Genomic DNA, 26,174 nt, shown 5'->3' on the forward strand with positions numbered 1-26,174 from the left:
TCAGCTCCCGCTCTGGCTCTGACAAGGACGGGGAAACATTCTCACGGAATGTGCTGTGGCATCATTTGTTAGCGGTTGCTTTCAGATTGTGAAGACACTCCGCATCACCTTTCATTTCTCAAATTGGCTGGGAGCTCACAATATCTTTTTAACTTTACATCCATAAAGGACATTTAGCAAGGACCTTCTACTCTCTCCCATAGATAGTGATATCCTTTTGCCTCTGGATCTGTCCATTTTCATATGACTGTAGTGTTATGTTCAAACCGCAAGTTAAAAACTGTCTGGCTCCCTTGACTCAACACTGCCTATGTATCCACCCAGCTCCTGAGAAGGAGCCTGAACCAGTTATCCCAGGGCCCATCTGAATGCCATTCCATGGCTGTTGTACAGCAGCCCCGACTCTGACTTGGCAGGCCCTGAGAGGCAGTGTTTACCTAGTTTCCGTGTAACTGCGCCTGGCTCTCTCCTTCCAGGAAGGACTCACTGGCATAAGTCACCCAGAGACCAGTGAAACTGGGGCATATGTTTCCAGAAAGATTATTTTTTTAAGACTTCATTTTTAGAGCAGAGTTAGGTTCAAAACAAAAATGAGAGAAATATACAGAGATTTCTTATATATCCCTTGCCACTCACATATTATAACCTCCCCAATTATCAAAATCACTCACTAGAATGGCATATTTATTTGTTTATTTATTACCAAGGTTAAACCTACATTGACATGTCATAATCACCCAACATCTACAGTTTACCTTAGATTTCACTCTTGCTGTTACACATTCTTTGTGTTTCACATATGAATAAGGACATATCCATCAGTAAAATACAGACTATTTTCACTGCTCTAAAAATCCTCTGAGCTCTGTCTATTCATCTTTTCCTTGCCCACCCTAATGACTGCTGATCTTTTTATTTTACCTGTAGTTTTTCTTTTTTCCAAAGTATCATAAAGTGAAACTATACAGTACATAGCAGTATGTAGCCTTTTCAGATTGGCTTCTTTCACTTAGTAATTAGACATTCAAGATTCCTCTGTCTTCTCATTGGTGGATAGCTCATTTCTTTTTAGCACTGAATTTGTCTGAATGCACCATCATTTATTTACTCATTCACTTAATGAAGAACATCTTGTTTGTTTCAAATTTGGGGCAGTTTTCATAAGGTTGCTATAAATATCCCTGTGCAGGATTTTGGATTTACATGTTTACTAGAAAGAATTTTCAGAAATTATTATTTCATTAAATAAGATAATATGTTCTAAATTATTTTCTCTGTATACATTCTCCCCTCTACATGTAATTACACACTAACCATGTTGTACATATTAGCTTAAGAGCTTGCTGGTAGTTGCTGGGAACGGATGTTTGTCTTTTTATGTGTTGAATTTGTGTCCTTACCACATAAGCTTGCTTTCTGGTAGCTGTGATGAAAACAAACTCCTGGCTGAGACTGAGGGTGATATAATGAATCTGTTATCAATATGTTGCTGAGGAAAATGACCAAGGAGAAAAAAAATCTAGTAGGATACAGAGTGATGAAGAAGTTTGTGAATCTCCACGTGCTAATTTTAAGTTCTTTCAAACATAAACACATCTCCAAATGCATATAGCATACATAGTCACAATAAAGGAGCTATTCCCATCTAACAGAGTATAAAAATGTTGAAATATGCTGATGCATATGATAAATTATGAACATTTTGTAAATGTACCCCAATGATTTCTAAAAGAAAATTAAGTATGGATTTTTTAAAAACTGAGTTATTTAAAAGCTCTACTTTAGTAGAGGATGTGTTTAGCAATTGAGACTGTTTAGCAGTACCCATCAATAAATTAAGCCAAAGGCAAGTAGACACACAATAAACTTACTAGTGTGGCTTAATACTTTGAAGAAGCCCTGGGACGCCCCGGCCAACTTGGCTCAGTGGTTGAGCATCGACCTATGAACCAGGAAGTCATGGTTCAATTCCTGGTCAGGGCACAGGCCCAGGTTTGTGGGCTGGATCCCCAGTGGAGTGTGTGCAGGAGGCAGCCAACCAACGATTCTCTCTCAGCATCGATGTTTCTATCTCTCTCTCACTTCCTCTCTGAAGTCAATAAAAATATATTTTAAACAGAAGCCCTGGAACCTTTAAAAATGAATGCTTATTATACCGGTAGGATATGACACCCACATGTTTTATTACTACCATTTAAAATGCAAGAAAAGAGAAATTAAGGTATTTTAAGAGCAAGACTAGAATTAATGGTCTTATTGGGAAGTTCCTTAGATTGCCTAAAAAATTAGAGAAAACATTTGCATGGATTGTTTCCTTTAGACTTTTAAGATAAGGACGATTGCACAGTACATTATAATATCTGGCAGATGTTCATTTAATCACCATATTTTAGAAATTAAATGTAAAAGAAAAATGTAAAGCATTTAGTCTCTGGGTTGTTTATTGATACACGGTGATGACACGCAAATAACTTTGGCAGCATTCTGAGTAGTTGGCAGTCTCTTCAAAATAAGCCAATTAAAGAGTACAACATTACTGCACTATATCAAGTCACATTCTTCTAAAACTAAAATATTAATCTTTCACAATATGCCACCAAACAGCAGCATCTTTGCAATATACTATAGCAACATCTTTGCAGAGTTCCTAAGTTCTTTGAAAAGTGGGATAATATACATGACAGGAGATAAAATATCATAAAAGCTATAGCTATAATTATCCACTTGGCAGAATAAGCTCTGTATAGACTCACACATTAAAACACAAATATTTATTAAACCAAATATTTTACTTCAGCTCAGCTTATATGTTCAAGGGAATTGGTGAACAATATGAAAAAAAATATAGATTGGACTTCTGTCTTTTTATTTATTTTTTTATCTCTGTTTTAAAAAGCAAACTGTTTTCATTGCAAAACACTTAGAAAATACAGACTTATTCACAGAAAAATAGTTAACCACAAATAAACCATAATTCTACACGTGAGGTAGAACATTTTCCTGGTATAGTATTTTGGTATATGTTTCCTTTTCTGTGGACACATGTAGGGTTTACTTTCAATTTATTTAAATGAATCATAATAACTATAATTAACTTAATATGCTTTCATGCTTACTAGGGATTGACTTAAAAAAAGAACCTCAACTTTTTGTGATTTCTTAAGTGTTGCTAATAGATACCTAAGTTTGTTTAAACAGAGGCCAGCAAATCTGCAGACATTTTGGGCTTATTTTAAAGGATGTACACACACACAAAAAGTTTATGTCAACTCTTCAAAGGAGTAAAATGAATATTTCTAATGCTGCACAATAAATCCATGATGAAGTAAATAGAATAATGTAGGTATTATGTATATTATAGAAGTTTTCAAAATTTATGTTGGTTGAATTCTATTAAAAACTCATTTTTTAAATAATTGACAATTCTTTCTTTAAAAAATATAAATTTGGAAAATGCAACGCTTAGAATAAATAGAAAGTACAAGTCAAAGAAGAGTAATGGAAGCTCCATTATAGAATCAGTAGACAAAACAAGCCACAAAGCACATTCCCACACTTAGTTTGAAATAGAAACCAGCACTCAATAGATTATTTCACTCCTACCTAATAGAGCAGAATCTATAATAATAAAAGCGCAATATGCTAATTAGAACAGATGTCCTTCCGGACGACCTTAAAGACGAAGCTGGGGTTGAGAGGAAAGCCTGGGTCCTGGGTGCCCACCGGTGGCTGGAGGGAAGCCTGGGTCCCGGGTGCCAGAGGGAAGCCAGTGCTGGCAGCCAGGGGAAGGAAGGCCTACTCTTGCACGAATTTCGTGCATCGAGCCTCTAGTCTTTAAATATTTGTACATTAACGTTTTGAGATGCTAAAAGAGGTGTGAAAAAAAGTGCTAATTATATCTATTTTTGGTTCTGATAAGAAAACATCGTTTCAAAGTACTTAATATGAATTAGGAATTAGTTATTCAATATGGCAGACAACCTGCATGAAAATTCATACTTATTTGTCTGCCCTAGACTTTCTGTCAGTTTTTCTGTTCCCATACACTTTCAGTTTTCCCATTAACCATTTCTTAATAGCCATGTCTAATAAACGATGGATCCTAATCCTTACCAGATTCCAGCCAATTTAAGTTAGCAGTGTAAGACTTACCTTGTGATACCCTTCTTTTGGAGGAATGTAATATATTTCAGTTAGATGAAATAATAATCAACTCTATCTATTGACAAAGAACAATTCCAGCCAGTACCTGAATGCATTCCTGGACTGCTCCTAAATCAAATAAATCCTTCACAATAAAAACTAAGCAACTATCTAGAATTTGTCATAGTATAATCCAAGTAAAGCATTACCAGGGAATGTCTATATTTAAACTCTTACCTGGGAAAAGCTAAAGGAGAGTTGTTTGTGAATTTGGGTTGAAGCTTTTATTTAGTACTTCCACACATAACAAACATAGCATTAAAATGGGGAGAAATCCCTCTTCGATACGTCACTTGCAAACAGAAGGCTCACTCACCATTCCGACTCTCTTCATCAATAGCGACTATGGTGGCTGGTGGTCCTCCCCTAGCTAGTTTGCAATCTAAAGAGAGAAAACAACCAAAGGTAATAAGTTACAACTATGGGAGCACTCACCCTGAGATCAAATTCACTGAGATGGGCAGTGACAGTTAAAAAGGAAAATCCTACAGTCAAACTAATACGGGTCATTACTTTTAACAGCTTTTAATTATTAAAAAATAAATCCATATGAACCACATAGATTACTTTACCACATCATAACATAGTTACTTTGTATATTGTGAAGCTATTCAAATCTGAATGAGAAAACACCCACAGAGACCACAGGGGAGCAAAAGTCTTTCAGGACAGAGATAATGGGATGGTAATATAACCCAAAGAAATAACATAAAGGAATGATCAACAAGGATGAGTTGTAATTAAAGCTTCACAACAGAAACAAACATAATTAGACTTTAATTGTGATAAAGAGTCTAATTAAAGGAAGTGGATAAAATTTTAACGATGTTCTAAAGAGAATGAAACAAAGACAGACAAGCAATGCTCATGAGGCTGTTTGGAATTTTAATTTTTGTCATCTTACCCTCATATTGCCAGTCTGGAGTCAAAAGTATAGAGTCATCAAGGGAAGCAGATCAGAAAAATGGAAGAAAGAAAGGAAGAAAGAATATATGTATATATTTAGCGAAGATTTACAGATATACGTAGCATTATATAATAACAGATACATCACCAAATGGTTTGTGGAAAAAGAAATGTGTAAAATCCTTACAAAAATTTTTGAAATGATAATATAATATTAACACATTAACGCAATATTACATGCCACTTGAAACTGATATAAAGTACGTTTATATGTTTCCTGAAAAAAGTAAATACAAATTACTTATGAACTATTATTCCATGTTGAACACACCTTAAGCATAACGCCTGTCAATCACTGGTGACTAATTCGTGATGTTAAACAATACTAATACCCTGCCAAGAATCTCATGATAATGAACATATAAGTAGCATCATGAGCTGTAATATCCACGATAATTAAAATGTGAAGGTGCCGCATGCGAGATGTCCACCGCACATATCTGAGGCAGAAAGCACTCTCCAGGCAGTCCCTGGGATAGCTGTGCTGTGCAGGTAAATGCACGAGGCGCACTCCTGAGACGGAGGCATAAATCAAAACTGCTTAAAGCCATCCAAGTATGGGTGTTTCTTGGGAGATGACTTCAAGGCTTATTACTTATTTATTTGTGAAAATTCTATCTATTATGCAGATGGGCATGAATAACAAAGCCTTTGGCAAGCACTATTCTATACTGTAAGGCATGTGCTCTCTCAAATGAAGCTTAAAATCGCACAGATCTACAGTTTTCTGTCCTTGTCACTGTGCAAGGAGTTTCAAGCCACAGCATTTTTAGATCGAAAATATGCCCTGTTGCTAACACCCCTTCCTCCACCTCCTCTCTCCCCTCCCCATATAGCACAGCTGCTCACTATATGTCACTCTTACTCTTACAATGGTTTCCTCACCTATTTCCATCTTGCATTCATCTGTTCATTCCATGAGAATTATTTTCATGCACCCAAATCAAAGGTAAAGTAATGGTACTTCTTGGCATAAAAGCATTACATGTTTCCCAATACATAGCTTTTCTGAACTAAATGGTAATGAAAACATTCCCAAGGATGTTATGGTATCTACATCCTTTAGAATGAAGCACTATGCCCTCCTGTTACATCAGAAACCTTATTCTTGCTGAAATGTACCTTGTATTTTGGGGGAAGTTTTATTACCTAGATTAATTTCAGCTTCTACTTCTGCCTGGCAAATCTATGCTTCTCTTGGTAAAACCATAATTCACCTGTAACCATGAAAACTCACCCAAACTGTAATCAGAATTTTTTCTTCCTCCCATGTCTTCATAAAGAAAACCTGGCCAGTTCTTACTAGAAGCAATTCTTGAATTATCAAACATCGCTTCCATTCATATTTCAGAGAGAAGTAACTTTTTTGGACTATTCCCTCTTCTTATATATATGGCCACTGCCTTAATTAAGTCCATCATTGCTAGATAGAGTAGACAAAAACCATGTATTTGAGTGTGAGTATTGGTAGAGGTACAGGTATATAATCAATAAGTTTGAGGGGCAGGAAAGGTAAAAGAAAAGAAAAGAAAAGAAAAGAAGGTGGGAGTTTGATATAAATATTTAAACTTTTTCCAGTTGGTTATTATTAAATTGATGGATATACTTTCTTTATATAACTAATCCAAGTTAAACTCCTGATACCTCATCCCTGTCTAATTCCCCTGTCCTTTCCACTCTTATAGTTTATTGTCTACCATAACAAACTAAGTTTATGTTTGCTGTGCCATTGCTGAAACTTTCTTCCTCTTCTGATTTTCCTGGTGAACTTCTATTTCTCTTAAGAATCTGGCAAAGCATCACCTCTTCTAACAAACCTTCCTTCTTCTCAGTCTAGATTAAATGTCCCTTCTTTGTATTCTAATGTATTCCACTGGAAAATAGTGAATCTTTCTCAGAACTCCCATAGACCAAGTCTGTGTCACATTCATCTCAGTAACCTCAGAACCTAGCAAGAAGTTGGTCCTGAAAGAAGGTTTGTTGAACATTTTCTGAGCTACAATCTACCCAACTACAAACTCCCATGAGCATCCTTCCATGAGAGCTTCTCAGAAGTCGGTTTTCATTATGTATTCACCAGATAAAAAAACAGCCCAAGAGTAAAGGCCATTTCCTTTCAATCAGTCCCTTTCAAATGCCTCCTACTAAGCTTTATTGATCCAGTAGGTTCCACATTCCTCCCGTAATATGCTTTTATGTACAAAAATTATTTTATCTATTCTGGATCAAACCAAGTATAGTTAATTTTTAAAGACTCACAACATAATGAAGAGAGATTAGTCAGATACATAAAATTAATCTATTAATAACATCGTTCACAAGAGCCAGAGTGTTTGTTTTGAAATAATGCATTCATGAAAGTATAATTAGTTTTGACATGTACAAAAAATGTTAATAACCAGTATATTCAGAATTGTCTTGATAAAAGTAAATATGGGGTGGAATAGCCAGGGACCATTATGTATGCAAAATATCCAAATGGAGATCAAAGTGAAGACTAAAAGGCAATTTGGGGACTGGTGATCCTGTTCTCTATGGACTATGGGTAATCTGCCACAGGAAAACAAACATGTTAGCTGATGACACCTGTACCTTAGAAACTGATTTCCTTAATCTATTTAATTTCACCCTTGACTGATTTGGTTCAATCACAGATTCATTGTCTTCATGACTCAAATTTCTAAGTCCTCAGGTCCCTACCTGATCCCCACATCCAATTTGTTTTAAAGTGCAAGATATGATTACAAATGTCTGAATGTTCAGTGTGAGTTATTTCTTCTAATTTGTCATCAGCTAAAAATAAGCCATACATTTTTAAATAACCTCATGCAACAGGTCAAAGTTAAAACCAAAAAGAAATATTAGAAAGATGTATGTTCTTGTAGTCCACTAAATTTCTTTCAGAGGATTATAATATACTAGAGGCCCGGTGCACTACATTCGTGCACTGGAGGGGGGGGTGTCCCTCAGCCTGGCCTATGCCCTCTCATAGTCCAGGACCCCTCAGGGGATGTCCTACTGCCATGGAGGCGGGAGAGGCTCCTGCCACCACCACTGAGCTCGCCAGACATGAGCCAGGCTTCCTGCCTTGAGCATCTTCCCCCTGGTGGTCAGTGCATGTCATAGCATCCATTCATTCCGCTGTTCAGTCAATTTGCATACTAGGGTTTTATTATATAGGACTAGAGGCCTGGTGCACAAAAATTTGTGCACTCGGGGAGGGGAGGGGGGTCCCTCAGCCCGGCCTATGCCCTCTCGCAGTCTGGGACCTTTTGGGAGATAACGACCTGCTGGCTTAGGCCTGCTCCCGGGTGGCAGAGGGCAGGCCCAATCCCTAGGTGCAGCCCCTGGTTGGGCTCAGAGCAGGGCCAATTGGAGAGTTGGGGCGCCGCCCCGTGTCATGCACAGAGCAGGGCGGATTGGGAGGTTGCAATGCCACCCTCAGTCACGGTCAGGGTAGGGCCAATTGGGGGTTGGGGCACCGCCCCCTGTCACATTCAAGGCAGGGTCGATGGGGAGGTTGTGGCACCACCCCTTGTCACACACAGAGCAGGGCCAATCAGGGGGTTGGGGAGCTCCCCCCTGTCATGCACAGAGCAGGGCCCATCAGGGGGTTGAGGAGCTCCCCCCATCACTCACAGAGTAGGGCCGATAGGGGAGTTGGCACACTGCCCCCTGTCACACACAGAGCAGGGCGGATCAGGGGGTTGGGGCGCTGCCCTCTATCACCCACAGAGCAGGGCCGATCAGGGGGTTGGGGCGTCTTCCCCTGTCACGAACAGAGCAGGGCGGATAGGGAGGTTGTGGTCCCGCCCCCTGTCACACACAGAACCGCAGGGTGATCAGGGTGTTTTGGCGCTGCCCCCTGTCACGCTGATCCTGGTGCTGGGAGGCATATTACCCTTTTACTATATAGAATAGAGGCCTGGTGTATGGGTGGGGGCCGGCTGGTTTGCCCTGAAGGGTGTCCTGGATCAGGGTGGGGGTCCCCACTGGGGTGCCTGGCCAGCCTGGGTGAGGGGATGATGGCTGTTTGCTGCTGGTCACACACCCTTCAGGGTGGGGGTCCCCACTGGGGTGCCTGGCCAGTCTGCGTGAGGGGCAGAGGGCTGTTTGCAGGCTGGGACTGAAGCTCCCAACTGCTCCTTTTTTTCTTTTTTCTTTTTTATTCTGGGCCAGCTTTAGCTCTGAGGCTCCAGCTCTTAGGCCTCCGCTCCTGAAAGCAGGTATCTGGTTTGTTTCGGTTCTCGAAACTCTGTATGAACTCCAGCTCTGAGATCCCAGCTGGCTGAAAGCTGGTTTCTGGAGTTTTGTTTAGCATCTGTATTTGTTGCAATGTTTGAAACTGCAGGCTCAGAGGCCTGCAGCGGCAGGCGGGGAACGCTGGAGGCCTCCGTCACTGAAGCAAGCAAGCCTCATGTTAGTTTCAAGCTGCCTGGCTGCCGGCCGCCATCTTGGCTGACAGTTAATTTGCATATTGCCCTGATTAGCCAATGGGCAGTCGTACGTCAATTACCATGTTTCTCTTTTATTAGTGTAGATTCTTTGGCAGAAGTTCATAGATCTTCATTTCTTTAGGGTAAGTCATTAGATTTTTATTTGTTTCCTTTGGTGGTGTCATGTTTCACTGTACCTTCATGATCCTTGTGGCCTTAAATTGGTGCCTGTGCATTTGAGGAAGTAAGAACCTCTTCAAGTCTTTACATATGAGCTTTGACAGGAAAGTCCTTCATCAGTCAGCCCACCTAGAGATTCTGGTTGAACTGCCTGGTGGCATCTATATACAGGTTTGTTGTTGAAGTCCTTGATTAGGCAGGTCTGGTGCCTGGGTCAGAAGGAGGACAGGTCTGGTGCTTGGTACATGGGGACCAGCCTGGTGGTTGGGCCTATTAGGGCAAGTGGAAGCCTCGTTCATTGTGATGGGCCTGAAACTGGAGCCTACAATGATACCCTGGGTCTAGGTATGTGTGAGAGGACCTCAATTCTGGATCCACAGGGACCAACCAGATAGCAGTTGCCAGTGAGGTATGTACAGCATCTGGGTCCCCAGGCTTCAGTTTAGTAGGATTCAAAAAATAACAATCTCCTGATGATAAATATTACCAAAGGTTTTTTTGTAAAGTAAAATGGACTGAAATGAGATATGTCCTGGGAGCTGGGGGAATGAGGGTAGGCCTTGTGCTAGAGTGAGCCTGGAACCTGGGGCTGTGGTGGCCAGCCTGAAGGTTGGTTCCATGGAGGCCTGTGTGGTGGTGGAATGGGCTGGGAGGCCAAGCCCACAGGGGCTGGTCTGGCACACCGGTGGGTTGAGAGTTTCAGTCTGTGGTAGTTGGCCTACAGTGGGATCTAGCCAGGAATCTGGGTGTGCAGGTGCCCATCTAGTGCCTGAGTTCACTGGGTTAATTGGGAGCCTAGGGTCACAGGAGCTGACTAGAGCAGCAGTATCCTGCTGGAACTGCGATAAGCCAAAAGTCTGGGTCTGCAGGAGTCCCTGCATGCCCACGTGAATCCTGGGGCTATGGGAGCCAGCCAGCACCTGGGAGAGCAGGGACCCTCGCATGTTTTTCAAGGGTAACATACTTCAAAGTGAAGCAGAAGAACTGCTAGAGGAAGCAGGGAAAAGTTTCACTGTCTGGCACAGAAAGCTTATTTAAATTTACAAAGATAATGGAAAATTCAGCAACATTTTCCCATTGCCTTATTTTCTCAATTCCATGGAAAATGTTGGTCTGCAGTTTTATTATCAAAGGGGTAAGTCTAACAGTGAAACGGGTAGGGAGATGGAACTGACAGTTATGAAAAAATAAGCACCTAAAAATAACAACAATGAAACAAAACACATCTATTTCCGACTTTTCCATTTGTCTCATCTTGCTTTCCCAGTGCTTCTTCGGATACAATTCCACTTATAAACATAATTTCCTTTGGATCACACATCAGAAGTCAAACGAGAGGAAAGCTGAACATAGAAACACAAGCTCCAAATGAACTTATGTGATTTGTTTCACAGTGAATATGAAGTATAATAGGGGGAATGTCTGCATGTGCCGACTATTTTTAAAATTCTATTTTTTTTATTTAAAAAATATTCCCTTACTGCATTGTAATCCTTGCAGAGAGTGATATCGAAGCCAAGTCAGGATAGTAATATGATCTGACATACACTGGGCAGAGAGAAGACATTTGTTGCCAAGTTTGGCCGAAGGCATGCTGGCTCCAGGTTGAAACATGTATATCTACAAATTAATTCTTTTAAGAAAAATGAGCTTGGACTACAGTTTGACCATGGCCATAAGAATGAAAGCATATTATTGACAAACTGATTTTTTGGGATTGCAAGTTTTCTTTCACATTTTTAAAAAAATGAAATGAATAAAGCACAGAAGACAAGAATTTTACCACCCAGGCACTTTAGACATGATATTTTTGACAGTTTGCTATCCTCGTGTACAACATGTGATGAATAAAGCTTTATGCTCTGCAGTTTACCACTCATAGGTTCATTTTTTGACAGTTCTCTCCACAGATACCTGTGGTTTTGAAGATCTGCTGCTATTTAAGAGAACTTCTCAAGGGTAGGACTCCATATTTTTTTCTTTATATTTGTTCATATCACACATTTTGCCAACAGTGAGCCCCAAAACACTTTATAGTTATAACTACTTCCCTTGTTGCTTTCTAAGCTACAAGATTTTTTTTATTTTACAATCAGCTTTCCATTCTCAGTATTGTGTGTCTAACAGTATACACATAGCAGCTTTCTATATGGTATTCACAAAGAGAGCAATGCTGCAAATAGTGGGAAACAATCTTTTTCAGAATTTCCATTATATCAAGAGCATTTTATTATACCTCTCTTCAAATGAGTTTACTTGAATATATGAGGAACTTATTATTCTATTGTTATATTTACCTCCATAAACTTTGGTAATATTTATCATCAGGAGATTGTTATTTTTTTGAAAATTTTCTATTATCTTAGTCAGAGTCAAGAACCAGTAAAATACTATGCAGCTGTAAAAATGAAAGAACTCTTACCATTTGCAACAGCATGGATGGACCTGGAGAGCATTATGCTAAGCAAAATAAGCCAGTCAGAGAAAGGTAAGTATCACATAATCTCACTCATTTGTGAAATCTAATAAACAACATAAACTGATGAATAAAAATAGACCCAGAGGCGCAGAACCATTGAGCAGACTGTCAAACCTCAGAGGGAAGGCAGGGGAGAGTGAGAGGGTGGGAAGAGATCAACCAATGAACTCATATGCATACGTGCATAACCCATGGACACAGACAATAAGGTGGTGAAGGCCTGTGGTGAGGGTCGGGGGTGAGTGGGAGAGATCAATGGGGTAAAAGGGGGCATATGTAATACTTTGGACAATAATGATTAGAAAAAAAGAACCAATAAATAAAATAAACAGTCCCTGAGACTCCAAATATCTATACACTAAAGCTCATGAACCTGACACTTAGAGAAAGCCCTACATCTTCCAACTCACTTTCTTTCCCATCCTTGTGTAATAAAATTTATTTTCTTCTTTCCTAACATAAAATGGATTATACAACATTAGTAAAAGTAGAGAATTATGGGGGGAAAGGAGATATGCCTGGGGAAAGACACAATTTCTATTTGAAAGCAAGGGCAGAGAAAGTAAAATTTGTTAATAGTAGATCAAGAACTCACAAAGCATAGGAGTTTGGAGCAAATAATGTCCTTCTATACTAAAAGCTCAAGTACTGCTTTAAGGCACACAGTGCTATTTAATAATTATGTTAATGACTTTAACTAATAACCATAGTTTTTAACTTATGCAAACTCTTTAAATAATGAAAAGCATACATTTTAGAAACATTTATATGCACGAGACTTACAATATACATTTTGTTAACTAAAATAAAGTGATGCTTTGTCCTGTCAAATTGTTTAAAAATTTATTAAAAGAACAATAGCCAGAGTTGGTTAGAGAGAAAGGAAATACAAATTATTAGGTAATTTTGGTGGAGCTATACCTTAAAAAAAAGAAAAATTGAAAGGCACTTTGGCAAGAATTTTAAAAGAATGTTCCCTTGACGGGGAAATTTTACTTTGGAGGATATTCTAATATAGAAATAATCAGACAAGTAACCAGTGTTGTGAAAAGTACATATAACGGTAAACCAATAGAGAAGATTGTTAAATCATGACCTGAACATACTTCACAGATGTGGTGGATATTGTAGACTGGTCCACCCACTCCAACCACTTTTCTAGCATAACACTTCTGTACCATAGTGGCTGGAGATCTTAAAATGGCACTTCCACATTCATTTGCAGGTGAACTTTGCCTCATACCCTGACAAATAGAACACCCTCTCACGACACTTGGAAGAAAAGGACTGTCTGAGCCAAAGGGAACTCTAGTAACAATGAAAGAAGCGTGGTTCTTTGGAAGTAACTGTGGTCGATAAAATAGTTTCGGGCCCAGGGATTCCTAGGTGCCATGGAGGATGGTACACCATGAAGTTTTAAACTAGAGAGTTCAGAGTTGTAGGTAGGTGTTTCTCTGGCTCTCTGGATCTTACCTCTGTAGAATAGTTTTCTGATCCCTCTAAATCACCTAGTTTAAGTTAATAAATACATTCCAGATAAAAAGAATGGATTCTATTTGGGTTCTATTGTCTCTACTATAAAATCTGACAATTTGAAATCAGCCATCCAAAAATACATCCATCGTGTTTAAGAAATTCTAATGCAATGACCAACAATCATGAAAAGTCTTTTGTTTTGTTTTTTAAAGCTGGTTTTAGAGCTCTGTGTAATTTCTGATATTTTAAGTCAGTATATATGAAACCATTCAATATTAAAAGCTAATAAATGATCATTGTGACCTTCCGGCTACCCACCCAGCTTTACTGAGGAATGGCTGACAAATTAAAATGATATATATTTAGGATATACAACGTGATGATTTAATATACTATATATTGTGAAATTATTAGCCATCTTTATGGCTAATACAGTTTTGCCTTAATGCTTCATGACCTACTCAGACATCAGATTTTATATTCTGACTCCTGTAAACACTCAAAATTCTTAAAATCTTTAAACTGAGAATCTCAACCCTAAGTGATTTACAGATGCTCCAAAACAAATGTGGACTTCAAAGCTTGGTTACATCAGTAGACTCATGGTTTGTTCTCTGATCAGGCCTCAGGGTAATTTTATTTCCTTCTCCTTTACTTCTCCATGCTGTCACCATATTTTTCAAAAGATATATTTTTCTTCCTTTTTTTTTAAATCAGCATTTTTAGGGAGTTTTCTGAAATTCCAGTCAACCAAAATCCTAGAAACAGAAAGGCCTCTAAAATTTTAGCTAACTTATCCTAAGATTTTAGGAAAAAAACCCAGCATTTTTCAAGTATGACATTTTGTGGAGTGATATTGCTGTTTAGGATCTCAATACTAATGCAAATCTACATGAGGCATCTATTTGCATTTGATGATACAACTAAATTCACATATAAATTATATAAATGTCTAACCACTATGACACCTGAAACTAATATAAAAAAATATTGAATGTCAGCTGGAATTGAAAAGTTTTAAAAAGTAAAAAATAAAAAGCTCTAGCTAGTTTGGCTCAGTAGATAGAGTGTCGGCCTGCAGACTGAAGGTTTCCGGGTTTGATTCCAGTCAGGGCACATTCCTGGGTTGCAGGCTCAATCCCCTGTAGGGGGCGTGCAGGAGGCAGCTGATCAATGATTCCCTCTCATCATTGATCTTTCTCTCTCTCTCTCCCTCTCCCTTCCTCTCTGAAATCAATAAAAATATATTTAAAAAAATAAATAATAAAAATGACTACAAACTCTTTTTATAATTGTGAAAGCTTGCATATTCTTTATGAAAAAATGTAAGTAACTGTACAGAAAAATATTAAGATCACCAATATGTCCTAAAATTCATAGATAATGATTCTGTGACTTTAAGCAAAATGGCACATAAGGAAATCTGTTTTACCACAGGTTAATTAATATAAACAACAAGTAAATTATTAATGCACCTCATGAACATACTAACAAAAGGCATAGGACTAAATGACTCTGAACAAAAAGATGTTATTCAAGCACCTGCTGTATCTCAAAAAGAATCTGATCTGACCTACAGCTCACAAAGAAATCATAAACTCATTTATATTAATGTCTGTAATTTATTCTTAAATCTTGCACAGCAGACAATTAAAGATAAAATAAATATAAGGAATGCTAATATAATTTGCAAAAAGAAGAAGTAATAGAAATATGATTTGGACTTTCCCTTTTAGCCCATTAATTAGAGCTGCTGCTAAAGCACTTCAAGACACATGTAACTGGACTACTTTGGCACCTATTACTCTTTTGTGTTCTTCAGTATGAGTATTTTGCTCAAGTTAGAAATAATTCTTCTGAAGATTTTGGCTTATATACAATTTTGGACTACATCTTCTCTTTTCTTCATTTGCCAGCTCCATTATGAAACCTTCCAGAATTCCAGAAAAGTAAACAATATTACCCTCAGTTAATAGTTCAAGAAAAGACAGCTCATACAAATGAAGCAAAATTTCCACTGTTAGACTGATGGCAAATGGCAGTGAGAAGTCAAGCTTCTATCTGACATATAGGTCCATGCTCTCTCTTACATGAAAACCTTTAATGATATTGAGTTATCTATTGTCTGTAATACATAATTGGCATTATTAAGATAGTAGAGGCATTAAAATGTGGTAATTAAGAACATAGCCTCTAGCACTAGTTTTCTTGGGTTTGAATCCCAACTGACAGCTCATTCCTGATTTATTTTGGGCAAGTAATGTATACCTCTGGGTTTCAGCCATTTCATACTCTCACCGCAAGGATTGAATTGTGTAGCTGTAAAGCAGGTAGAAGGATATCTGGCACACAGTAGTGCCATGTAAGTGTTCAGTGTTCAAGCCTATTATGTCAGATTGTTAGTACTGAAATCACCGGATCAGTTATGTCAAAACTACTCACGGAAGAGTGCATGCCAATGACTTAGCTGTTGTTAGGAAACTATTGCCCGCCAATTTATTGTGAACCATTAAATAACTTCACTGTTGTTTGTTTGTTTTTTCCATGAAATTCCTACAGATCAATTTACTGGAGATAATCGACTGCTCATTTGAGCCAAAAGTTCACTTATCAAAGTGCAGTTTACTGCTTCAAGATATTGACTTCAGCATGAACAGCAATCCTAAACTATCATATCAACTTTTCCAATTCCAATTAGTTCCTTCACTGGAGAGACCTGCATTAAATCATTTCAGCCCAGAACCTAAAGCTCTATAAAAAGCCAGCTCTGACTTACCCTTTTGAGACATTGCTAAGGTTCTTTCAGGGTGATCTGACTACTAAACATTCTAAAGTATAGATTATTAACAGAATATTTGGTGATATTTTGAGATCAATGACCTGGAATCAGAACTGTCATCCCCTTGAGATACCCTCTGTTCTGCAGTCCAAGGCCTTTGACTTGGAAATATCGTGAGTCACTGGAGAACCCTCGGAGGAGTCTTCAACTGTGATGGGCGGGAATAACGATCAACATCAAGTTTAAATTTTGATTTGCTCTCATCTAATTCCCAAGTGCTGATTTTATTTTGTCTGCTAGGAAATAGGATATATTTTAGGACATCTTGTGTAATCTAATCAGGTTTGAAAATCTTAAGGGTAATATGCCTTATTACCAATATGACTCATTGTCTGCTTCTGCCCTTATTATTTTCATGGGTCTGTAAGAGAAAGTTTCTAGGGGGGAAAAACGGATGTTGCATCTGATAAACTGATGCTTATAGTCCCACGGCAGACAAGTTCAGAAGGTTCATTTGCCTTTGGACAAACTTTGCCTGGGCTAACTTTACAAAACCTTAAGTGAATATTCTTGAGTCCTATCTTGTTTCATCTGTGAAAATATGGTTCTGTCTAAAAATCTCCTTTAAAAAGTTTCTTTCCATGAAGAATACTGGATTACTGGGTCTGGGATTTTTAAAAAGCTAACAAACATCAACTTTGGGACCTGAGAAACAATGTGTAAAATCCGAATTTACAAGGAACTGTTGCCATAGTTCCCTGGCTTTGTCTCATTCGGAATCTAAATTTTTGCCTTCTGTAGGTTAGACCCTTGTTTCTTACATGTATTTACACGATGATCTATTTCATGTGACTCTCTTTCAGGAGTCAGTTTCACCAAGAACAATTTAAAATTATATAGGCCACTCTCCAAAATTTTAATATGAACAATATTGTTGATTTGAGAGTTGTCTTAGATTAGAAAGGAGCTAAAATTTTGTAGGATTAGATGGATCAATCAGAATGTGATGAATTCTTTCATTATTCTGCCAATATCAGGTCATTTTTTTTTGTCCCCAAATAGTTGAAACCTTCTGGAGAAATTCAATTTGGGCTTGATTTAGAGACAAATCTACTGGTAAGCCAGGAGCAAAAGAAACACAAAAACCAGCAGCTAAAAATCTGAGAAATAATTAAATACACTTAGCACCAGTCTGTGCCACAATCCCCTTCTCCTACTCAAGAAATAAAATTTTGTTTAGGACCTCAGGGCCATGAATAAAATGTTCATTCACTTCTCTGTGGTGAACACACCTTATGTTATTTTGATTTTCAGGCCACCTCAAGCTATATATTTTATGATTCTAATTTCACATTCTGTTTTCCCTACTGTCCCTCTTAGATCAATATAGTAAATACTTGTTCACCATTCTCCTGGAAAAATCAATATACCTGGAGATTTTATCCCCAAGGGTACACTAGGGCACCCTTCTACTTTTCACGAGTTTTCAACCAGAATCTGAAGGACATAAAATCTCCCTGTAAATCTACCCTTATCCAAAAGACAGGCAAATATTTGCTACATTCTAACAATGGAATGAGCTTTGAGACTGACTCCAACTCTTAGTTAATAGCTCAGAGAGCACAGAAAAGTTTCCAAAGAAGACTTACAATTTTGTCCAGACAAAATGTGCTGTCTAGGAAATAATTTATCCTAGAGGAAAAATTACATCAGTTTTGAGATCTTTCAAACCATTTAAAAATTTCTTAGGATTGTTGAGAAAACATTTTTTTTTTTTTAAAGAGAGTTGTTCTTTTTAATCTCAGGTTATTGCATACAACAGATTCCCAATGTGTCTGCATTTTCCACACCTATAAGATTTAACTTAGTGTTTAGTAACTGAATTTCTTCCCTGGATTTCTAACATGATCAGTGTGTGTGTGTGTGTGTGTGTGTGTGTGTGTGTGTGTGTGTGTGTGTGTGTGCTCACGCGTGCGCGCATATGCGTGCACCCATGATTTAAAATTAGCTCTTGGAACATATATCCTATATGCATTGCCCATGGGCACAGACAATAAGTGGTAGAGGCCTAGGACTGGATGGGAACCTGGTGGAGGGGAGCAACAGGAGGGAAGAGGGGGAGAACATCTGTAATATTGTCAACAAAGATAACAAAATAAGAAAATAAAATAAAATAAGCTCTTTGGCCTAATTATCTTGAATCTTTTTACCAGTTTGTATGTAAGCAATCTGGGCAAGCTACTGGTTGATATTTAGCCTTACCATAATATTTAAGGAACTGTTGTTTACTACAATATTTTCTTAGATTTTTTTTGGCAAAAGACTCCTCACCTTGTCTAAGTGCAACAATTTCAGCTAACATTCTAATAGAGACTTATACTGACTTGATTCCTTTTGCTGTATAATACTTGGTTATTTTTGTTTGTTTTTGCCGAAAATATACATTTCTCAGCATGCAGGCTTACCTCCTATACAGTTTTACAATTTTTTTCCCTTGCTAGCCACCACTGCAATATTGAAAATCCTATCACTGTATTCTCCATTAAGTAGGGAAATTCCACGAGTACGTGTCTGCCCCAAATCTGACTTTGTCTTGAATATGAGGGATAACATCACCCCAGGTGACAGAACTTCTTACACTAACCTGAGCTTGTCAGTGAGCAAGTGCTAAAGGAGAGTGCACCTATACCTTTTGGACTAGTTCATGATTATGGAATCCACTGGGAACAAGGGGGCTTTTGACCTCAGCAAAAAATCTCAACTGAAAGTAATTAACAGCTTATTTAACTTCGTGAGGTGGTGGGTGCTGTAAAGATAGATCTCATATGAAAAATGTATGTATGATTCTGAGAAGTTTTCTTCTGTCTTTAAACCATGCTGTGGTTCAGACACTGTCAGGAGGCACTGGGCAATGACAGCGAGGCCATAAAATTCATCATCTGAGAATTTCGCAATATTGGGCAGGTGGTGCTTTAAGACAGAGCAGTCCCATAAATAATATCAGTCTCCCAGGGTGAAGCATGATGCATTTTAGGAGGAGAATGTCTTCTCCTACCCCTACAGATCTTTCAGGCATCTTTTATGTAACTAAGATAAAGGAAACAAAAATAATAATAAAATGAGATAATGTGGGTAATATCTTCACATATCTTGTTTTAATGTTGGTACTCTTGTCTCCTGGCTTATAAATGAAAAATACTCTGGGCATAATCCCTCTGTTGGCCTCTGTCTGTAATCCAACATTCACATGTGTGATCTCTTAGGCTTCAATATTTCTATGTAACTACTGTGCCATAAAAGATTCAACAAATAATCCTCCAGCAAAAGAACAGACAAATCTGATGTATATGATAGTTGAAATGTTCCCCACCAAGAACCTGCTGCGCAATCATAATCCTTCAAACAGTGGTGTGGATATCAAGGGATCATTTATCCAGATGGTATTTGTTTATCCTCCAGGTTAGGGTGGACCTGAAGGTAATTCTGAGAAATAACAGACCATCCATGTTAGCACAACTTTTTTGTTTCCTTGTTTTCTTTGTTTCAGAAAATCTTTTCCATGGAAAGATAAGACTATCTATCTATCTATCTATCTATCTATCTATCTATCTACAAAGTGTCCCCTTGGGAGTTCTACTGACCGGGAGTTCGATCACTCTCTATGATGTGTATTGACCACCAGGGGGCTGTGCAGAATGAAGGAAGGCCCTGGCCAGCAGCTAGCAGCCAGCAGCCGTTAAGGACCCTATCCATGTATGAATTTCGTGCACTGGGCCTCTAGTATACATATAAATGCTTAAGCGACCAAACAACCTGTTGACCAGTGGCTATGATGCATACTGACCACCAGGGGGAGACACTTAGTGCAGGAGCTGCGCCCAGATAGTCAGTGAGCTCCCACAGCAGGAGCACCACTCAGCTGACCGACGGGCACCAGAGGTAGGGCTCATAGCTGTAGAGCACTGCTGCAGTGGCGCGAGCCTCTCCCAATCAGGAACTGACTGGGCATGAGCCTGTGGCAGGCACAGAGGGGCAGGGATGAGTGGGAGCATCAGGCAAAAGCAGCAGGTGGTGTTGGACTGCCGGTTTCAGCTCAATCCCCACAGGCCACACCAAGGGACCCCACAGTTGCATGAATCCATGCCCTGGGCCTCTAGTAGTCTAATAAATTACTATTTGCTCCAGGAAATTCCCTTAGTTCATTTTTTTGGAGACAACGCTTTGTTCATCTGAATAAACCACTTCATTATCAAACAACAGTTGACTTACCAAGGCCCTCATCTTACCATATCCACCAATCTTCTGTGCCCACCAATCTTCAACCACTTTGTCATGAACTTAGTCCAATCTAAGTTAGCTCTCTGCTTCAACTGACAAGCTTAAATCACTTTAGCCTAATCCTCAAAGCCCATAAATATCTCACTTCTGACATCCCTACAGCAGTAATGTCCAATAAACTTAGATTTTTCTCAGCAGTGTATCTGCTTCAGAGTAAACTCTAATAGCTGTTATTATTTCTATGATTTTTATTACTAGATTTATGGTAATTCTCTGTCATTTGTGATTATAGAAATTGTGAGGGGAAAAAATCTGTATATATTTCATTCACTAAAACTAGTATTTATCTCTTGCCTATGTACTCCCAAAGACTCACTTCATTTACACTTATTTTCTGACTAGAAGCCTGGTGCCTTGACCCGGCCTGCAGGGATCAGTCCAAAACCAGCAGTCTGACATCCCCCAAGGGGTCCCCGATTGCGAGAGGGCACAGGCCAGGCAGAGGGACCCCACCAGACCTCTAGTATACATGTAAAATCTTTGCTTAATCTCTTCCTGCCCCTGCTCCTTTCCCTAAGAGATTCATCAGTCTGTTCCATGTTTCCATGCCTGTGTGTTGAGCCTCTGCCCCCTAGTGGTCAGTGTGCATCATAGCTTTCAGTCAAACAGTTGAGCAAACAGTTGCTTAGGCTTTTATATATAGAGATTATTGTTCACACGCTATTCGACATCAACTCTTCTGTTTTCACCTCCTAATTTAGTCTGCTTCTGTTTTTTTCTTTTAAATTTTACTATCTACTATGCAGGTTATATTTGAGAATTAAAATATGTAATGAAGATAGAGTTTAGCACAGGTCCTGCCACATCCTATCTACTCAATAATGGGTCTCATTACTCTGTAATGCACCTGTGAGCCCAAAAGATAATGTACTTAAAGCTCCATGTAGGTTCCCTCTTTTATTTTATTTATTTGTTAAAAGATTTTAAATTTATTTTTTGAGAGAGGAAGGGACAGGGAGAGAAACATCAATGTGAGAGTGGAACATCAATAGGCTGTCTTCTGCACACCCCCTCGCAGAGATCTATCCCACAACCTGGACATGTGCCCTGACCAGGAATTGAACCACCCACAACCTTTCAGTGAATGGGACGACACTCAACCAACTAAGCCGCACCGAGCAGGGGCACCCTCTTTTTAACATCTATTAATCTTGTTATTGCTGTTAATACATCCAGAACCCCATGTGGTTCAATAACCTCTGTATGAATGAAATCACCTGCTGAGTTTTTCAAAATAGTTTACAAAAATTCAATGATTCACTTTCAGCAAAATAAGTCATAGCTCATAAAATGCCAAGTACAAGGTATTAAGTATGTGTTTGTTCTGTGATCTGATTATTACTCTGAAGATAAATCACCAAGGCCATATTTTCTGAGTCCCCTTCAGGAATGAAATGTAAGGTTGAATACTTTTCAAGCAAAAGCCCTTGGTGACTAACCAAAGGTGGATTTGGTACAACATGAATGTCCTCTAAGATCACCAATGAGAAAATGCCACTTTATATATGCATAGTTTGATGGTGACCTCTTCTTGTAAACAAAACAAAATATGCATGTTCTTTTGTTGTTGTTGTTTTTTAAAGATAAAACTAGTGTCTGACTTTAGACATGGTTGACTTAAATGAGAATTATGTTCCTGGGGCAATAAGTTTCCTCAACATCCTAATTGTCTTATAGTGAAAGATAGTTGTTAGGGCATTTTAAATTAATCCTATACATAAAGTTTTGTCACTCTATATAATATTGCCTATATGTCATTATTTACATCACCTTGTTGAATGAAAGAAGAAAACCAATTATGTGACCCAAGTTCTTGCCTTTTGAGGAGTGTGTTACTGTATTCAAGCTAGAAATTGGTAGCCTTGAGCTTTTAGTATTCTAGCTGACTCATCAAGTAACCCTGTTATAGAAGTGACCTTATCTAAGCTTCTGCTCTAGCTTCTCAGTGAACAGTCCTCATGTGTCCTCATAAAGTATTTTAGGCACATAATGACCTGAGGATTAATCTACATCAGAAAACACTTGAATTATCATAATAATTTCCTCTCCAAATTCTCAAGTATGATTAATGTTGTTTCTATTTCTTGGCTTAGATGGGGATTTCTAAAAGTGAGTGTTCTTGAGAATGTTTTGGATGATACTTAGCAAAGTACACGGATATGAAGCTAATTCTTTAAAATCACTGCCAAGTATTGAACTATTTTCCCACTGATGGATATTTAGGTTGTTTCCAATATTTACTAAAACAATGCTGCAAGGAATATCTTTAATATATAATGCTTTGTGCTCATATGAAAGCATTTCTGTTATAAATATGCCTATATTAGGGCTGCTCTTTATATCAAATAATATGTAGGTATAAAATTTCATTAGAATCTTTCAAACTGTCCTCTTAAAGAGATGTACATATTTAATTTTTCATTAATCATATGTGACATGTCACATGTATTTTCATAACAGTTTAAGTGAAAACAACCTTGCTTTATAATTTTGACTTTTATTCTATAAATTTTGCTCTAAATTATTGCTATAAATAATATGCCTTATATACTTAATTTAAAATTTTATAAAATTGATAATAATAAAATTGATAATAAAAAACACCCCTTTCTCTTTTATCCAATAAATAAGCAAGGAATGCTATATTTTAAAAAATTGATTCACATGTGTTTCCTCTAAAGACATCAAATGGCTTACCTATGTGTTCCTGCCAACTAGTAAATACATTGGAAAATCTCTAACTTCTTTACTTTCTGCACTATGATTTTGAATAAGCTACTATTGAAATAATTTTTCTCGTTACTGGTTAAGAAACCCTGACAACATAAGCATAGTAAATCAACCTGAAGAAATAGGCAAAGGTAAAAAGATAAAAGTAAATAATCTATGAAAATAGATTGACAAGCTCAGTTTTATGAAAAAAAAAAATGTAATGATGCTCAAAAAACGCAACTAAAATTCCAACAAGCATGTTTTAGCTGCTCATCATGTGTCAATACAGAAACAATCTAGAAAATAATAAGTAAGGACACTCATAATATCAAGTGACCTGGAAGTTTATTTACATAGGATCTAATGAACTTTTAATGGCATCTTCTGGAAAGAGAATACCATGAATCTTCCAAGTGAGGGATTACAACTTGAAAATATGTATATACTATAAAATGCTAACCGTAGAAATGCAAGTAAAAGTGAGCAAGCGTCAAAGCAAGTAAGACCTGAAACAAGCAGTATATGTCATCTTCAATTAAACTAAAGCATGCTGTGGGAAACACTACGTTAGCGAAGCAGGGGCACCTGGCTTATCTCAGCAGCTGGTCAGAGTGAATCAGGTCATGAAGATCTAACAGTGTGTTTGGTTTTGTTTTCTGCTTCCAGGCAGACACGCCAATGCGCAGTGATCACTGTGATAATTTTAGAAAAAGGATGGGTGGAAGACGTCTCTGCAAAACTGATATTATTCCCCTTCCTAGGTTTCATCAGCTCTATAAAACTGTAAATTTAAATGGAAAAAGACACTTTATTTTATGCAATAAAATAAAATACATAAGTACAGTACTTTGTAGGTGTTTTTTGTCAATTTTTGGTCAGGGGATCATTTTTCCAACAAAAAAACATTAATGCATTGATTTAATATTGTATGGTAATGTCTTATTGTATCATTTCAGGATTGTATCATCTCATTGAATCTTGTAAGAAATGTAATGATTCAATGAGGTATATTAGAATTGAATCCAGAAATTCCATATTGTATGTCAAGAAATGAGAAAACAAAATGCATCATTATGTATAATGAAGCCAATAAGTTGCTTTACAAAAATCTCTCATGGTGGGCCAGCTGGTGTAGCTCAGTGGTTGAGTGTCAACCCATGTACCAAGAGGTCACTGGTTTGATTCCTGGTCAGGGCACATGCCTGGTTTGAGGGCTGGATCCCCAGTAGGGGGAGTGCAGGAGACAGCCAATTGATAGTTCTCTGCTCTGTCTCTAAAAGGCAACAAAATATATATTTTAAAAAAGATCTCATGGTGTACAAGTTCATGCTATACAGCGTAGCCTATGTCTGACATATCAAATATCTAGGAAAGTTTAAAAACAATAAGGATGTATAAATGTGTGTATACATTATATGTACACATATATGCATACCAACACATACATACACACAATAAATTATATAGCGCTCTCTCTCTCTCTCTCTCTCTCTCTCTCTCTCTCTCTCTATATATATATATATATATATATATATATGTAATTTGTGTGTGTGTGTGTGTGTGTGTGTGTGTGTGTGTGAGAGGGAGAGAGAGTAAGAAGCTAAATAATTAAATAATTTCAAGTCCAGAACAATATAGGACCTTTTTTTAGCTCAGATAGGCCAATATTAGACTCAGTAGTTTATTAAATTTGTCTGTATGAACTTATATATGCGAATTGCTGAAGAGTAATATATAGAACCCTAAAGTTTGTTGGATCCCGGCTTTTAAGAAACAATACAGAATTTTTATGTATTTATTTACTCCTGTATTAGAGAAAAAAGATTAATGAAGCATGTCTCAGTCAGCTAATAAACTCACTTTTGAACTTTCAGGTATTAACCAAAATTGACAAATATTATGGTGGAGGGGGGAAGGTACTACCAAGATGTATTTTAAAGCAATTTACATTTTAGTTACCATTCTGATCCTTCTTTTATTATTGGTACATTTCTTTAAAAATATTTTTAATTCTATATTATTTACTAGGTTTGGAAGTAAAGCCAGTTATTGCTAATGGCACCAGCTATAATCTGGGTGCATTGTGAATGTAACATTGCAGACCCTCATTCCTCTGGCCAGAGATCGCTCTGCTTTTGCAACATTTTTATCCTGGTGGGTTTGTACTAGCAATTGAACAGCACTATGGATTTAAATGTGCAATTGTATTAGCATCTGGATTTGCCAGGTATTACTGCCAACAGCTCCAAATGCAAACCCACTCAAATTATAGTATTACTTTTTCAGCCAAAGACAATACTTAGGCCAATGAGATATCAGTGTGCCTGCTAGAGGCCAAGAGATCTGCTCTATTGGCAATAGAGAAACAGAGTAATTGAACAGTGCAGACAGAGTCTTCAACAAAAACTCTCTAGAAATAAGGTAGGAAGGTGTCATTATGTCAGTGGGATGTAGCTTAATCAGCGATACCTTTGAAAAGACAAAGCTTTGGCTCACTGCAGCAAGAGAGAGCATCTATCAAATTGGGGTTTCAGCTTCAGACCTGACAATGTGTCAGTGACAGGACCACCTCCTGTTCTTGTGTGTAGTGCAGCAATAAAAGCGG

The 26,174-nt window shown here is 37.9% G+C and overlaps 1 protein-coding gene across 17 annotated transcripts in view; it reads right to left on the bottom strand.

The window, feature by feature from the left end:
• PCDH15 (protocadherin related 15) overlaps nt 1–26,174 on the bottom strand; it is a 544,558-nt gene that overhangs the window by 454,312 nt on the left and 64,072 nt on the right. For 11 of the 17 annotated variants that reach the window (XM_036336780.1, XM_036336778.1, XM_036336777.1 and 8 more), the window contains exon 2: nt 4,520–4,585. The exons of 3 other annotated variants lie outside the window; for them this stretch is intronic. In XM_036336780.1, coding sequence (XP_036192673.1) covers nt 4,520–4,585 — 66 coding nt within the window. Of the gene's footprint in view, nt 1–4,519; nt 4,586–5,107; nt 5,123–26,174 lie in introns of all 17 variants that reach the window. 3 more of the 17 variants (XM_036336779.1, XM_036336775.1, XM_036336765.1) reach the window with 1 other exon arrangement.

This window comes from Myotis myotis, unplaced genomic scaffold (assembly GCF_014108235.1).
Source record: "Myotis myotis isolate mMyoMyo1 unplaced genomic scaffold, mMyoMyo1.p scaffold_m19_p_15, whole genome shotgun sequence".
Taxonomy (NCBI): domain Eukaryota; kingdom Metazoa; phylum Chordata; class Mammalia; order Chiroptera; family Vespertilionidae; genus Myotis; species Myotis myotis.